The 16,525-nt window shown below is 41.9% G+C and overlaps 2 protein-coding genes across 8 annotated transcripts in view; one reads left to right on the forward strand and one right to left on the reverse strand.

Annotated features, from left to right (window-relative positions):
- slc25a16 (solute carrier family 25 member 16) overlaps positions 1–16,525 on the reverse strand; it is a 64,888-nt gene that overhangs the window by 30,507 nt on the left and 17,856 nt on the right. The window contains exons 5-7 of one of the 7 annotated variants that reach the window (XM_059947281.1): positions 8,628–8,751; positions 5,839–5,956; positions 1,199–1,371 (exon numbers count right to left, since the gene is read on the reverse strand). The exons of 3 other annotated variants lie outside the window; for them this stretch is intronic. Coding sequence is in view for 1 of the 4 variants with exons in the window: in XM_059947278.1 (XP_059803261.1) it covers positions 8,628–8,646 (19 nt within the window). In the remaining 3 variants the exon portion in view is untranslated. Of the gene's footprint in view, positions 1–911; positions 1,177–1,198; positions 1,372–5,838; positions 5,957–8,627; positions 8,752–16,525 lie in introns of those variants that run through there. 3 more of the 7 variants (XM_059947279.1, XM_059947278.1, XM_059947282.1) reach the window with 3 other exon arrangements.
- LOC132379800 (uncharacterized) lies at positions 9,691–16,307 on the forward strand. Its single transcript, XM_059948084.1, has 3 exons — positions 9,691–9,761; positions 10,040–11,295; positions 16,284–16,307. Exons 2-3 carry the CDS (start codon positions 10,207–10,209, stop codon positions 16,305–16,307), a joined length of 1,113 nt encoding a protein of 370 aa, XP_059804067.1. The 5' UTR covers positions 9,691–9,761; positions 10,040–10,206.

The raw sequence follows: 16,525 nt of genomic DNA on the forward strand, positions 1-16,525 counted from the left end.
CTAAAGGAGCACCATTAAGATTGTCCTGTTTGGCTGCATCATAGAGGTATGGAAGCTACAAGACAAAGGAATGCAAGACTCTACAGAGGATAGTAAAAACTGCCAAGACCATAATTTCCTCCAGTTTGTGACATTTACTATGAGTATTGAAGACAAAATGCCCGAATCATTGAAGATCATACCACCTATCCCATAATCTCTTGGACCCACTACCATCAGGAAGGAGGTACAGAAGCATCAAGACTAGGACTGACAGATTGGGTAGCAGCTTCTTTCCTCAGGCTGTGAGGCTAATGAATAAGCTGCCACCACTGACGTCAACGAACTGTTTACTTGTGCTGCACACGACATGCATCTTGAATTATAATTTATTAACTTATTTATGGTAATATTTTATGTGCTGTGTGTGATATATGCTCTGCGAGTGCACCTTGGTCTGGAAGAACGTTGTTTCATTTGTACAGTCAAATGACAATAAATTTGAACTTGACTGCACAGAGGTAGAAACAAGCAAAGTTGTATGTATGTAATATTTCAGGAATATTTGAGTAATACAGTCAGTGCTCCTTATCTGCGGGTTCCGCATGCGCGAATTCAATCAACCGCTAATTGTGAAAACCCGGAAGTGCTCTTCCAGCACTTGTTGTTCGAGCATGTACAGACTTTTTTTCTTGTCATTATTTCCTAAACAATGCAGTATAACAACCATTTTACACAGCATTTACATTGTATTAGGTATTATAAGTAATCTAGAGATGATTTAAAATATACGGGAGGATGTGCATGGGTTATCATGCATCAGGATCAAAAAAAAAATCGGAAGTTCTCTAAGTAAGTCGGAACAGGTACATCCAGTATTATTTAGCGTCAGTTAGTCAAGCGTTTGTCTTAGTATATAGTATATATTTTACCTTTCTATGCATATAAAACACTTAAGAACATATGTTTCAGTGCTGGGCTTGGGAACGGAATTTTCCCAGTTTGATCCAGAGACAGACCACTTCTGAGCGCGCTCTCCACTGTGCCGGGTTGAAGTGGAGGATCAAGAATCCAAAACCCAATAATTAAACCTCTGCGTTGCTTAGTAATAATTGTAGCTATCATCCAGGCAGGGTCTTTCTCACTTTTATCCTTTAAAATTTTTCCGATCGTTGACCGACATAGCCTAATGCTTTTCCAATGACCAATGGCGTTTCACCTCTTTCCAAACGCTTTATTATTTCCACTTTATTTTCAATTGTGATCGTGATTATTTTTGTGGACAGAAACACTGCGTATTCAGAGCTCTGGTGCCGGTTCCTAATATCCACTGCATTGAGACAGGTAGAATAAGGGACTTGAGCATCTGCGAGGGGTCCCGGAACCAATCACCTGTGGATAAGGAGGGTGGACTATAATGTAAAAATATTGTTTGATTCAGCATTCTTTGTTGTTTACATAACATGTTGTGGGTTATATGTAGAAGTACATAAATAGCATACATAATTATGTGATCGTGTCACGCATGAGCACCACACTTAAAATAAAAACCAAACTAAATGTACATGGGTTATCCGCTAGGCTTCTTCTGTCTTTTCCTTGCAATTAGGTTTTATGTTCTGGAGTTACAAAACATAACAGTGGTGATGAGGAAGTTTTAAAAGAAGCTGAGATAACTACCTACCTAACTGTTGAAGTGCAGTGAGACATTAGTTTTTAAAAAAACAGTAGTACTTTTTCTTCAGAGCACCATAATTTCTTCACAAAAGGAAAGACTATCAAGTTAAAAAGATGGCAGAAAATGGACAAATTCACGAACTCATAAAAAGTGAGTTGCTTTTTTTTGTGTGTGCCATACTCTACCAGAGCCTCAGCGACCACTTTTTTTTCAAAGTGGTTGTCTTGGAGGAAAGATTCTGTGAGTGGTCCCCAACGTCCTTCTCACAGCGCAGTGATTTTTTTTTACAAGGCCAAGTTGCGAGCTTGACATTCAACCTGGCCCAGATGGAAAGTGGGTCTGGGAGCGGCCCAACTGGATTCGAACTCGGAAGCCTTCGCTCCAGAGTCTGGCGCTGATGTCACTGTGCCACCAGCCGGCCTAAAAAAAGTGAGTATCTTGTGATAATCATAAATTTAGAAAAAAGCAGAAATGGCTGGCAACATCGGAAAGATAGATGCGTTTGATTGCACAACAGCTAAGTGGTTCGTGTATACTGAACAAATCGAGTGATATTTTGAAACAAATGAAATAGCCAATGAGAAGCGTGCGTCAGTTTTGCTAAGTGTATTGGGTTTAAAGGCATACAATTTCCTTACAAGTTTGACTGCTCCAACCAAACCAGCTGAAATGAGCCTTGCTGATATGAAAGTAATGCAGGAATATTTGGAACCAAAACCACTGTTGATTGCAGAACACTTTCAGTTTCATAATCAGTATCAAATGGAAGAGGAGTCCGTTTCAGTATATGTGGCTGAACTGAAGAGATTACCTGAGTATTGCAGGTTTGATAATGGGCTGAATGATGCACTGAAAGATTGTTTAATTTGTAAAGTCTTACAAGAAAGCATTCAAAAATTGTCTTAACTGATGCACAACTTACATTAAAAAGAACTGTGGAAATAGCTGTTATCAATGGAAACAGCAGACAGAGGTGTTATTGAATTACAGTCAGGAAAGAAAGTGTGCGTGCACAAAATTGCAACTCTTAACAGAAACTGGCCTGGCTAAGGAAATTGTGTTATCATTGTGGCAGGGGCTCATATACATCAGACCGATGCAGATTTAATAGACAATAGGTGCAGAAGTAGACCATTCAGCCCCTCGAGTCTGCACCGCCATTCTGAGATCATGGCTGATCATTCACTATCAATACCCAGTCCCTACCTTGTCCCCATATCCCTTGATTCCCCTATCCATCAGATATCTATCTAGCTCCTTCTTGAAAGCATCCAGAGAATTGGCCTCCACTGTCTTCCGAGGCAGTGCATTCCACACCTCCACAACTCTCTGGGAGAAGAAGCTCTTCCTCAACTCTGTTTTAAATAACTGACCTCTTATTCTCAATCCATGCCCTCTGGTACTGGACTCTCCCAACATCTGGAACATATTTCCTGCCTCAATCCTATCAAATCCTTTAATTATCTTAAACGTTTCAATCAGATCCCCTCTCAATCTCCTCGATTCCAGCATGTACAAGCCCAATCTCTCCAATCTCTCTGCGTAAGACAGCCCTGCCATCCCAGGAATCAACCTAGTGAATCTACGCTGCACTTCCTCAATTGCCAGAATGTCCTTCCTTAAACCTGGAGACCAAAACTGTACACAATATTCCAGGTGTGGTCTCACCAGGGCCCTGTACAAATGCAAAAGGACATCCTTGCTCTTGTACTCAATTCCCCTTGTAACAAAGGCCAACATTCCATTTGCCCTCTTCACTGCCTGTTGCACTTGCTCATTCACCTTCATTGACTGGTGAACTAGGACTCCTAGGTCTCTTTGCATTTCCCCCTTACCTAACTCTACACCGTTCAGACAATACTCTGCCCTCTTGTTCCTGCTTCCAAAGTGGATAACTTCACATTTATTCACATTGAATGACATCTGCCAAGTATCTGCCCACTCACCCAGCCTATCCAAGTCTCCCTGTATTCTCCTAACGTCGTCTTCGCATGTCACACTGCCACCCAGTTTAGTCTCGTCAGCAAACTTGCTGATATAGTTTTCAATGCCCTCATCTAAATCGTTGACATAAATCGTAAAGAGCTGTGGACCCAATACAGAGCCCTGTGGTACCCCACTAGTCACCTCCAGCCAGTCCGAGAAACACCCATTCACTGCTACCCTTGGCTTTCTATCTGCCAACCAGTTTCCTATCCATGTTGAAACCCTGCCCCCAATGCCATGACCTCTGATTTTACTCACCAATCTCCTATGTGGTACCTTATCGAATGCCTTCTGAAAATCTAGGTACAGAACATCCACTGGCTTACCCTCGTCTAACATCCTTGTTATACCCTCAAAAAACTCCAACAGATTAGTCAAGCATGATTTGCCCTTGGTAAATCCATGCTGGCTCGGCCTAATCCTATTTCTGCCATCAAGATGTGTCACTATTTCGTCCTTAATAATGGACTCAAGCATCTTCCCCACGACCGACGTTAGGCTAACAGGGCAATAGTTCTCCGTTTTCTCCTTCCCTCCCTTCTTGAAAAGTGGGATAACATTAGCCACTCTCCAATCTTCAGGAACTGATCCTGAATCTAAGGAACATTGGAAAATGATTACCGATGCATCCACAATTTCCTGAGCCACCTCTTTTAGAACCTTCGGATGCAGACCATCTGGACCCGGGGATTTATTAGCCTTCAGTCCTACCAGTCTACTCATCACAGTTTCTTTCCTAATGTCAATCTGTCTCAATTCCTCTGATATCTTATGACCCTGGCCCATCCATACATCTGGGAGATTGCTTGTGTCCTCCCTGGTGAAGACAGATCTAAAGTACGCATTAAATTCTGTTGCCATTTCCCTGTTTCCCATAACAATTTCTCCCAATTCATTCTTCAAGGGGCCAACAATGTTCTTAACTATCGTCTTTCTCTTCACAGCTAAAAAAACTTACAGAAAATGCAACAAAGACACACAAAAAGAGCGTTTTGGCCACACCAAAAACAAACAGACTGCACAGAGAAGAGAAAAAGTCAAGGTGAAGATTCAAAAAGAGCAGTAATCTGCATGCTGTTGAAGAAAAATCAAATAATGATGAGAGTGACACCTGAATGGGTAGCTTCAAGATTTATAATGTGGAAGTAAACAATAGACAAGCAATATGGCTTACACCAAAAGTGAACAGCAAATTAGTTAAAATGGAATTAGACTGGCTCGGCTGTTCAATTCAAAAGTTCCATTTAATATCAGAGAAATGTACGCAATACATATCCTGAAATTCTTGTTCTTCGCATTCCAAAAAATGAGTTTGAATGGAATTTCAAAGGCACTAAACTGAAGCCTGCAGATATCTAGCTAAGAACTTATACAGGAGAAAAGATAATTCTTGTGGGAATGACATTTGTAACAACGAAACGCAACAGCCAACAAGCCACATTAGGCTTGTATGTGGTAAAAACAGGAGGCCCAGTAATGTAGGTTCATGAGTGGCTGGGATAACAACAACTTGATTGGACATCCATCCACTATTTGCATATAATAAGTCAGCTGAAAGCAAGTTAAGAAAGGTACTATTTGATGCCACAACAGTGTTCAAAGGTAGCATCAAAAACTCAAAACAAGGGTAAAATAGTGCTAAATGAAAATGCTACAGCCAAGTTTTACAAAGCCTGTCCAGTTCCTTATACCATTCATACTAAAATAGCTAGTGAGCAAGATTGCATGGAAGCTGAAGGACTATGGACAAAGCCAGTGGTCTCGGTAGCCAAGAAGAATGGGCCTGTCAGGATCGGTGGTGATTTTAAGGGCACCATCAACCCAATACTGAAAGTAGATCAAGACCTTTTGCCTAGGATAGGACTTAGCAAGCAAAACGGACTTAGCTGAGGCCTACCTACAAATGGAGATAAAAGAGCCCAAGATGTTTCTCACCATAAACACTCACAAAGGGTTTTATCGCTTTAATGGGCTTATTTTTGGAGTAGTATCTGGATCTGCATGCGGGCAAAAAACTATGGACCAGGTGCTGCAAGGTTGTCCAGGCACACAGTATTACCTGGATGACATCACTGTTACCAGTAAGGAGGACAAGGAACACATCCAAAATCGTAAGTCAGTGTTATAAAGATTAGATAATTATAGGCTCAGAGCACAACACAAAGTGTTAATTCTTTAAACCAAGCATAACTTACTGTGTGGGGGATGTCCCAAGGCCAAAGGACATCACAGTTGGGGTCCTTTTTAGAATCTGGCAATTACTACAAGTTCCCACCAAACCTGGCTGCTGTGCTCCACCCATTGAAGTCATTACTATAGATCAGGAAGAAATGGCAATGAACAAAACAGTGTCAAGTGGCCTTCTAAAAGGTAAAGGAAACTACTCACACATTACAATCCACATTGTCCAGTGAAGCTTGCCAACTAGATGCCAACACATCTAGAAGAAAGGTGTCCCTAGCTGTCAGAACCACTTCTTGTAGTCCTACAGTAATTCCTACAACCACCATGGAGGAGGCCCCAGAACCTGAGATCAGTTCACAGTCAAGCACAGTGATTCCCCTTGTCGGGAAAGTCATTATCTCACAATAGTAAGAAAGCCTCCACAGCTATTAAATCTTTAGGCCTGAATGGGGCAACTTTAAAATTTACTATGCTGTGGATGTCTACATATATGTTGAGATGCATTCTACAATGAGTTGGAGTCTATTGTTAAGCAAAGAGTACTGTGTATTTAAAATTACAGTAACATTGTAAATATATAGTCTAATTAAGAATTCTTTGTTTACATAATGGCATCATACGGGCACACCTCAATTAAAGCCAAAAACAAAACTAAACATACACTAGTTATCTCCTTGGCTCCCACCTTTTCCTTGCAATTAGTTTTTATGTTTTGGAGTTACAAAACAACACAATGGATTAATGCTTTGTTGGACAGAGCATTCCATTACAAATGGAAACACTGATCAATATCAGGAGCCTCCGGTGTAAAGAGAGGATTTAGGAGGCAACATAGTAAAAGAACGGCATGATTTCCTCGGGAATGCAACAGGATTGACTTTTCGGGATAGACTGTGAATGGAGCCCAAAATACCATTAGCTGTGTTACCCAAAAGCATAATTGTGATAAATGTGCTTCAGGGACAATCAGTTGAGACTAAACTGGGAAAATTTACATTTACCATTTAAAAGTAACTGTCCTAGTGGCATTAATGAAGTGGGAACCTCTTACAATACTGCCACCTGGTGTCATAGCTTGTGTGAAACATTATCAGATACCAGGAGGACATTTGTCAGTCACCATAGAAGAGTTAAATTAAGGTGTGATCAGGCATGCAACCTGAGTATAACAGTCCTGTTTGGCTAATAAAGAAATCCAACAGCAGCTGGAAGATAATAGTTGATTGGGTCACCAGCTACACAGTTCTGTAGTGTGACATCTCAAAGCATCGAAGTTCAGGTTCAATTCCAGCATCCTCTGAAAGAAAGTTTGCATGTTCTTTGTATGCATGTGGGTTTTCTCCAGGTATTTCAATTTCCTCCCACAGTCCAAAGATGTACTGGTTAGAAGGTTAACTGGTCATTGTAAATTATCTTGTGATTAGGCCAAGGTTAAATTGCTGAGTTGCTGGGCGGCGCAGCTCAGTGGGACGGAATAGACTGATGCGTGCTGTATCTCTATAAATAAAATAAAAATAAACGTGTTCCTCCATTAACTGCTGCTGTCGCAGATATGTCTGAAGGAGATAAGTGCCATGCCTGGTTTACAGACAGCTTCAGTTGTTGGAAAGATGGTGTCCCAGAAAGCACAGCAGCTGCACTGAACCCAGTCACAGAAACAGGTTTGCAGAAGCTGGGAAGGGTGGTTCCAGCCAAAGTGTTGAACTGGTGGCAGTCACCTTTATCACTGCAGTGTGAAACAGATCAGCTTCACATACACACAGACTCTTGGGAAGTGACAAACAGAATGGCTGAGTGGATGACAGGAGAGGAACAGGCGAATACAGGGGGCCAGCCACTCTGCAAACAGATCTGGGGAGTAGCCCAACAAATGAAGATTACTGTTTCCTAAGTAGACATCCAGAAAGACTCCTGTCTACCACCTTTAATAATAAAGTGGACCAGTCGGCATGAATAAATCAGACTAACTCACCAGAATCCCATGTGAAGGGACATTGGGCTCATGACATGACTAGTCATTCTGGCATGCATGGTACAATCGAATGAACTAAACAACAAGATATACAACCACCAGTGGACACAACTAAGGAAGCTGTTACTGCGTATTTATCAGCAGGTTAAAAGAAGAGCTCTCCCAGAGAAATTGACTGCCCACATTAAAAGGAGGACTGGTCCTGCCCAGCTATGGCAGATTGATTACAATGGGCCCCCGTCACAGCAGCAATAATTTAAATACTTGCTCATAATAGTTGACAAGTATTCAGCCCCATTAATAACAGCTTTGTGTACAAAAGCTGACCAAGATCGTACACTAAAGCAAGGTTTCCCAACCATTTTTATGTCATGGATCCGTACCATTAACTGAGGGGTCCATGGATCTCAGGTTATGAACCCCTATTCTAAAGGGATTGCAGAAATTAATAAGTTATTATTGGGTCTCATTTCTTGGGACAAGCTAACCCTAACCCAAATTCATTGGGGGTGTCACATTTCCTACTAATCCCAAGCATCAGGGCTGGTTGAAAGGATAAATGAACTTTTAAAACAACATTAATTTATAGCACCAACTCACACCTTACAGAGGTGGCTGACTATACTATCTCAAGCCTTGTACAACCTGGATAACAGAACTTTTCCCCCAAGGATCACTGATGAGCAGAATGATCAAGTGTACCCCAGAACCCAAAGTGGAAACAGGCACTGTAGAAAAGGCTCCCATGATAGGAGGGAAAATACGGGAGCATATTGCAAATCTACCTGTTTGCAAGAGATGGTAGTAAATGGAGATAGTATCACTTACTCTTCCAAAAGTCACACATATTCACCGATCCTCAGTAGACCCCAGCACCTTGCTCCACCAAATCACAGTTCCCCCACCAGGTCGAATCCTTCGACCAGCTCTCTCCATTGTCTCTCTTCATCTCCTGCCGAACAACAAAACAACCCCAGACCAACCTTAGTGTCCCTCACAAAATCTCCCAGTTCTTCCACCCTAATTGGATGATACACATTCCTAGGTATCCCTCATCTTCAAAAATAACCCAACAGGCTGAAACAGACTGAATACTTTTTCCCAAGGCCCTGTATAGGCAAGAAAAGTGATTAGATTCTGGAAAGAGAATTTAGGGAGCTAGATAGGAAGCTGAAAAGCAGGACGTCATGGTTGCTGCCTGTGCCATACAACAGGAGGGTAAGAATAGGGAGAATTGGCAAATGAATGTGTGGTTGAGGAATTAGTGTAGGGGTCAGAGTTTCAGATTTGTGGATCATTGGGATCTCTTCTGGGGAAGGTAAGATCTGCACAAAATGTATACCATACACCTGAATGTGAGGAGGACTATTATCCTTATGGGCAACCCCTCATATGGCAATAGATATACTGAGGAACAGATCAGGAGGCAGATTTTGAAAAGGTGAAAAATGTAGGCCTTCAACTTCCCTGATAATAACTGGCACATCCTTAGTGCAAAAGATATAGATGTGGCATGGTGTAGACAAGCCATACTGTATCTCGTATTAGGCAACGAAATTGGTCAGTCGATAGATCTCTCAACAGGTGAGCATTTTAAGATAGCGACCACAACTTCCTGACATTTACCATAGCCTTGGACAGGGATAGGAGCAGATTGTATGGGAAAGTATTTAATTAGAAGAGGGTGAACTATGACTGTGCTGTCTTTACGACAGTTATTTAGTTTATAATATTTTCGTTTAGTAATTCATTCAATAGTATTTTCTAGTTAGAATTAGAAGTGTTTAAAGTGTATTCATTGCATGTAAAATATATCGGCATGCGATGACGTCACATCCAGTTTCGCCGCGTCTTGTGGGAAAACACCGGTTTGAAATTAGCGCGAGGGTGGGGGCTTTCCACGAGGCTCACCTGAGCACAAGCAGTTTTGCAGGCATGAGAAATCACAGTGAGAGCAACGCTGTAAGTTAATAGATAATCGATATATTGAACTAAGATGTTAATGCTGATCCTGTTAGAGGTAACGACGGTAGATAATGTTTATGCTTTCGTTAGTTAAAGAGTCGCGGATAGTTTGCATGGAAGTGTATTTAAAGTAGTCAATGGAGCAGGTAAACTCTCCCTGTATACTGCACCTTAGTGTAATGTAGTTATAGTCACCTTTGCAAGTATTTACACTTGAAATGTGATATTAAGTAAGGAACAAATACTGTATCAATCTTGTATTGTTTTATCAACAGTTTTCACCATATGTTAATGTGAAGAGTGAACAGTAAATGGTTAATCTTACTGCGATCTGGTTCTTATTAACTGTGGTTTATCCGGACGTTAAATTCGGCGTTTCGTTACACCCGAAGGAGAACGTGACAGTGAAAAAGCGGCATTATCAGGTGTTTCAAGTGCTGCAATGTCAGCTCAATCCAGCATCAAGTCGACGCCGCCCAGCGACAAGGGCAGTAAACCGACATCAAGTAAGCCCACCCGGGCGTTATCAGGTGTTCCAAGTGCTGCAATGTCAGCTCGATCCGGGATCAAGTCGATGGCGCCCAGCGACAAGGGCAGTAGAACGACATCAAGTAAGTCCGCACAGGCAAGAGCCAAGGCAGAAGCCGCCAAGGTGCGACTGCATTACGCCAGACAAGAAGCAGTTTTGAAAATGAAACTGGCCACCAGAGAAGCCGAAATCCAGAAAGAAAAGGCTGCCAGAGAAGCCGAAATCCAGAAAGAAAGGGCCGCCAGACAAAGAGAAGAGGCTGCCAGAGAAGCCGAAATCCAAAGAGAAGAGGCTGCCAGAGAAGCCGAAATCCAGAAAGAAAGGGCCGCCAGAGAAGCCGAAATCCAGAAAGAAAGGGCCGCCCGAGAAGCCGAAATCCAGTTGGAAATGGCAAAAATATCGACAGAGTTGCAAGTGCTGCAGCTAGAAAGAGAAGAAGCTGCTGCCATGGCGGAAGCAAAGTACATAGAAGAAGCTGAAGGGTCGCGTGATCTGACCGCAGCAAGATCTACTTTAGAAAGGACCAGACTGGAACGCACAAGCGACTATGTACAATCTCAAATAGACAGGCAGGCTCGTCTCCCCTCTCCATACGTATTCGATAACTTCCCCAGCTACGAGGAACCTCAGAGAGTCACGATTGCATCACATCCATACGAGGAAGGAAATTTACCCTCACGGCTCCGTGATGAAGTCAAGAATGAAAGAACCGACAACGCTCCTTCACCCCCACAACAGGACGGCGGGGAGGGAGAGGTTCACTCCAGGACAACAATTGTCAGCTCGAACTGTACAGAAGTTTGCGGTCAAACTCAGTCAAGCCGTTCTTGTTCCGAGATCTGCCTCACTGAGGTGTACCCTAAAGAAGCACAACAAGACATTACCAAGCGTAAAGTAACCGACGAGACGCTAGGTCAGTCAGTTTTCGTTCAAACCGAGCACGGAAACAAACTTGCACAATCAGCTCAAGATACCATTTCTTTAAAAACCAAAGACACCAAGGTCTTCAGAGATGAAGCAAATAATGGGGTCGCCCCATTGACTTTCAGAGAACCACGCCAGCGCTCACCAGATAACAAAGAGCAGGCAGTCAAACGGTTCACGTCCTTACGGAAAACCCGGAAAAGGAAACCTGAGATGCAGCAACGCACCCGATTGGCCCACGAGGTACTGTGCACCCTAATGGCAGAGGTCACAGCCATTATAAACGCACAATCATTCCTACCTGTGTCTTCTGACCCAGAAAACCCCTTTATACTTTCGCCATCAACGCTCCTTACGCAGAAGGCAGGAGCACCTCCTCCACCAGGAGACTTCTCAGACAAGGATTTGTACACAAAACAATGGAGACAAGTCCAGGCTCTGGCAAATCAGTTCTGGCCCCGCTGGAGACAGAAATATCTACACTCGTTGCAACAGAGACGTAAGTGGACAGAACCCCGCAGGAATCTTCAAGTTGGAGACTTAGTCCTGCTCAGGGACAAGCAGATCACCCGCAACAGCTGGCCAATGGCCAGAATCACTGCTACATTCCCTAGCGAGGATGGACATGTCAGGAAGATCGAATTGAAGACTACCGACCAAGGCGATGTGAAAATTTACCAAGGGCCAGTTACAGAAGTTATTCTACTTCTACCCAATGACTGATTAAGAGACTAAGTTTTGTACTCTGCTCATTGTGACCTTACGAAGGTCAAGCGGGGAGTGTGCTGTCTTTACGACAGTTATTTAGTTTATAATATTTTCGCTTAGTAATTCATTCAATAGTATTTTCTAGTTAGAATTAGAAGTGTTTAAAGTGTATTCATTGCATGTAAAATATATCGGCATGCGATGACGTCACATCCGGTTTCGCCGTGTCTTGTGGGAAAACACCGGTTTGAAATTAGCGCGAGGGTGGGGGCTTTCCACGAGGCTCACCTGAGCACAAGCAGTTTTGCAGGCATGAGAAATCACAGTGAGAGCAACGCTGTAAGTTAATAGATAATCGATATATTGAACTAAGATGTTAATGCTGATCCTGTTAGAGGTAACGACGGTAGATAATGTTTATGCTTTCGTTAGTTAAAGAGTCGCGGATAGTTTGCATGGAAGTGTATTTAAAGTAGTCAATGGAGCAGGTAAACTCTCCCTGTATACTGCACCTTAGTGTAATGTAGTTATAGTCACCTTTGCAAGTATTTACACTTGAAATGTGATATTAAGTAAGGAACAAATACTGTATCAATCTTGTATTGTTTTATCAACAGTTTTCACCATATGTTAATGTGAAGAGTGAACAGTAAATGGTTAATCTTACTGCGATCTGGTTCTTATTAACTGTGGTTTATCCGGACGTTAAATTCGGCGTTTCGTTACACCCGAAGGAGAACGTGACAATGACGCTATAAATCAGGAATTTTAAAGTATAAATTGTGAACAAATGTACTCGGAAATGAGCAATGGAAATGTGGAGGTTGTTTAGGGAGCACTTGCATGATGTTCTGCATAGGTTATCACATTGAGACAGAGAAAGGATGGTAGTATAAAGGAACTATGATTGACAGGAGATGTAGAAAATCTTGTCAAGAGGAAGACGGGGCTCTAGAAAGTTGCAAGCTAGCCGGGAAAGAGCTTAAGAACAGACTTAGGAAAGTGAGAAGGAGATATGAGAAGGCCTTGAGGAGGAGGATTAAGGAAAAACAAAAAGCATTCTACATGTACATGAAGAACAAGAGAATGACTAAATAAGGTAGGATAAATCAGGGATAAAAGAGGAAACATGCCTCAAGTTGGAGGCTGTAGTCCTTCAGAATAGTTTGCTTCAGTATTCACCAGCAAGAGGGACTTGAAAAATGGGCTGACAGTGTAAATCAGGCTATATTCTGGAAAGTCAACATTAGGAAACATGATATGTTAGAACTTCTGAAAAACATTAAGATAACTAAGTTCCCAGCACCAATGGGATATCCACAGATTGCCACAAGAAGCATGGGAAGAGATTGCTGTACCCTTGCTGATGACCTCTGCGCCTGTCTGGTGACAAGAGGAGCACCAGATGATTGGAGGGTGGCAACTGTTATTCCCTTTTTCAAGAAAGGATGTAGAGATAATCCTGGGTAATAAACAAATGAGTTTTATGTCACTGGTGGGAAAACTATATGAGAGGATTCTTGGAAACAAGTTTTATAAGCATTTGGAGAAGCATAGTCTGATTAGGGATATTCAACATGGCTCTGTGAAGAGCCTGACTGAATTCTTTGAGGAAGTGACAAAACAAATTGATGAAGGTTGGAGTGGATGTGGTCTTTTTTTTTCCTCAGCAATATTTTTATTGTTTTTTTAAATCAAGAAAGCATAGTACAAAGGAGGTTTGTGTGGTACATAAGAAATGTACAATTCACATCTATGAAAGAGATGCACCCATAGTACAATCATGCTTTGGTTGCCTCCCTGCCCTGACCTACCCCTCCCAATTCCCATCTCCAACCATCATTGTATTAGCAAAAAGAGTTAAATAGAACCTTTATCCCCACAGAGCTGCATTGATACACAGGTGTATTTTGCTAACACATAAACTGCTGTATGTTTACATATCTGAGTTCGTAGAATTTTACCGGAGAACACTAAAAGGCTGTTATAAATTAATTTCAGCAAGACAGACATACAGTGTCTATAAAAAGTATTCACCCCCACCCCCTGGAAACTTTCATATTGTACTGTTTTACAACATTGAATCACAGTGGATTTAGTTTGGCCTTTTTTTGACACCAATCAACAGAAAAAGACTCTTTCGTGTCAAAGAGAAAACAGATCTCTACAAAGTGAACTAAATTAACTACAAATATAAAACACAAAATAATTGATTGCATAAGTATTCACTCCCTTCAGTATGACACGCCAAATCATGACTGAGGAACAGCTTCTACCCCAGAGCTGTGGCCTCCATCACACCACTCCCACGGAACAATGACTGAAACTGTGAGTACACACATGGACTTAAATACTTGTACTAACGACACTTTGTGCATTACTGTGATATTCTGGTGCTGCTGCAACTTATTTTCTTCTACTTATCTATTTAATATTGTTTTTCTATTACTGTCTTGTTTTCATCTACTGCTTTATTTAATTGCCTGAGAGGAAGCCAAACAGAGTTTCATTGTACCTATGTATAATGACAATAAAGATCATTCAATTCAATTCAATCATCACTGGTGTAGCCAATTGTTTTTTGAGGTCACATAATTAGTTCAATGGCAATCACTGTGTGCAGTTAAGGTGTTTCAATTGATCACAGTTAAAAATACATCTGTATCTGGAAGGTCCAACTGCTGGTGAGTCAGTATCCTGGCAAACACTACACCATGAAGGCAAAAGGACATTCCAAGCAACTCCACGCAAAGGTTATTGAAAAGCACAAGTCATGAGATGGATACAAGAAAATTTCCAAGTCACTGAATACTCATTGGAGTACAGTTAATTCATTCATCAAGAAAGGGAAAGAATATGGCACAGTTGTAAATTTGCCTAGAGCAGGCCATCCTCAAAAACTGAGTGAAACTGAGTGACTGTGTGAGAATGGAATAGTGAAGGAGGCCACCAAGAGACAACTCTGGAGGAGTCTAGCTTTGGTGGCTGAGATGGGAGCGACTGCACATATAATTGCTATTGCCCAGGTGCTTCAACAGTTACAGTTTTATGGGAGAGAGGCAAAGAGAAAGCCACTGTTGAAAAAAAAACTCGCATGAAATCTCGACTAGAGTTTGCCAGAGGCATCTGGGAGGCTCCAAAGTCAGCTGCAAGAAGGTTCTATGGTCTGATGAAACCAGTATTGAGCTTTTCAACCATGTGTAAGCCATATATCGCACATCATCAAAAACACACCATCCCTATTGTGAAGTACAGTGGTGGCTGCAGCATGCTGTGAGGATGCTTCACTGCAGCAGGCCCTGGAAGGCTTGTGAAGATATAGGACAAAATGAATGCAGCAAAATACAAGGAAATCCTGGAGGAAAACCAAGTCACAAGAGAACTGCGACTTGGGAGATTTGTTTCCCAGCAAGACAATGACCCCCAAGCATAAAGCCAAAGCTACTCAGGAATGGTTTAAAAACAAAGCCTGGAGTGGCCAAGTCAGAGTGCAGAACCCAATCCAATTTGAGAATTTGTGGCTGGACTTTAAAAGGGCTGTTCACTCATGATCCCCATGCAATCTGACAGAGCCTGAGCAGTTTTGTAAAAAAGAGACAAAATTGCAGTCCAGATGTTCAAAGCTGATGGAGACCTATTCACACAGTCTTAAAGCTGTAACTGCTGCCAAAGGTGCATCTTCTAATTACTGACTTGAAGGAGGTGAATACTTATGCAATCAATTATCTTGTGTTTTATATTTGTAATTAATTTCAATCATTTTGTAGGGATCTGTTTTAACTTTGACACAAAAGTCTTTTTCTGTTGATCTGTGTCAAAAATAGCCAAATTAAATCCACTGTAATTCAATGTTGTAAAACAGTAAAACATCAAAACTACCGGGGGGGGGGGGGGGGGAGAATACTTTTTATAGGCAATGTACATGGCAGTCCAGGAGTTTAACTGGCTCTTCCACAACAGGTTGGCAGCATGGAGCATCTTTACCAAAAGATGTGTAAGGCACTCCTTCCCTCTGCAAGCCTGCAAGTCACTACTGGGTAAGGTATAGCACCTGCTTAGTCCTCCAGTCAGGGTCACATGAAGTCATGAAAGCAGGCGGTGGATGGTCAAATGAGCAACCAGTGCATATCTCAAGTCCTGGTTAAACAACCACTGACACCAGGCAGACAATCTCTGAAGTACTGGAGTCACCTGGTTTGTAAAGACACCACGCAGAAGGTGGTAATGGCAACCTACTTCTATGAAAAATAATTGCCAAGAACAATCATGATCATGGATAGGGAGGAGTGTGAGGGCGGCAACATAGGGGGTGAAGAGGGTGTCTTCTTCACAGGTAATGATCCGTTGTTACTTCTCAGATTAGGACAGATGGAAGACTATGATTGCCCACATCATACAACACAGCACATAATGATGATGATAATAGATTAGGATCTTCCCCAGGTGAAGAGCTCATAGTTGCCTGATACTTGCCTTCTAGTATCAAAGTTGCAAGTGCCCATTTAGAGAAGATCCACCAGAATGTAAAGCACACTACATCTTCACAATTTTTAAACTCAACTCAAACATCAGTAGCATCTAAGTGATATTACTCCAAATT

Source organism: Hypanus sabinus, chromosome 22, assembly GCF_030144855.1.
Source record: "Hypanus sabinus isolate sHypSab1 chromosome 22, sHypSab1.hap1, whole genome shotgun sequence".
Taxonomy (NCBI): Eukaryota; Metazoa; Chordata; class Chondrichthyes; order Myliobatiformes; family Dasyatidae; genus Hypanus; species Hypanus sabinus.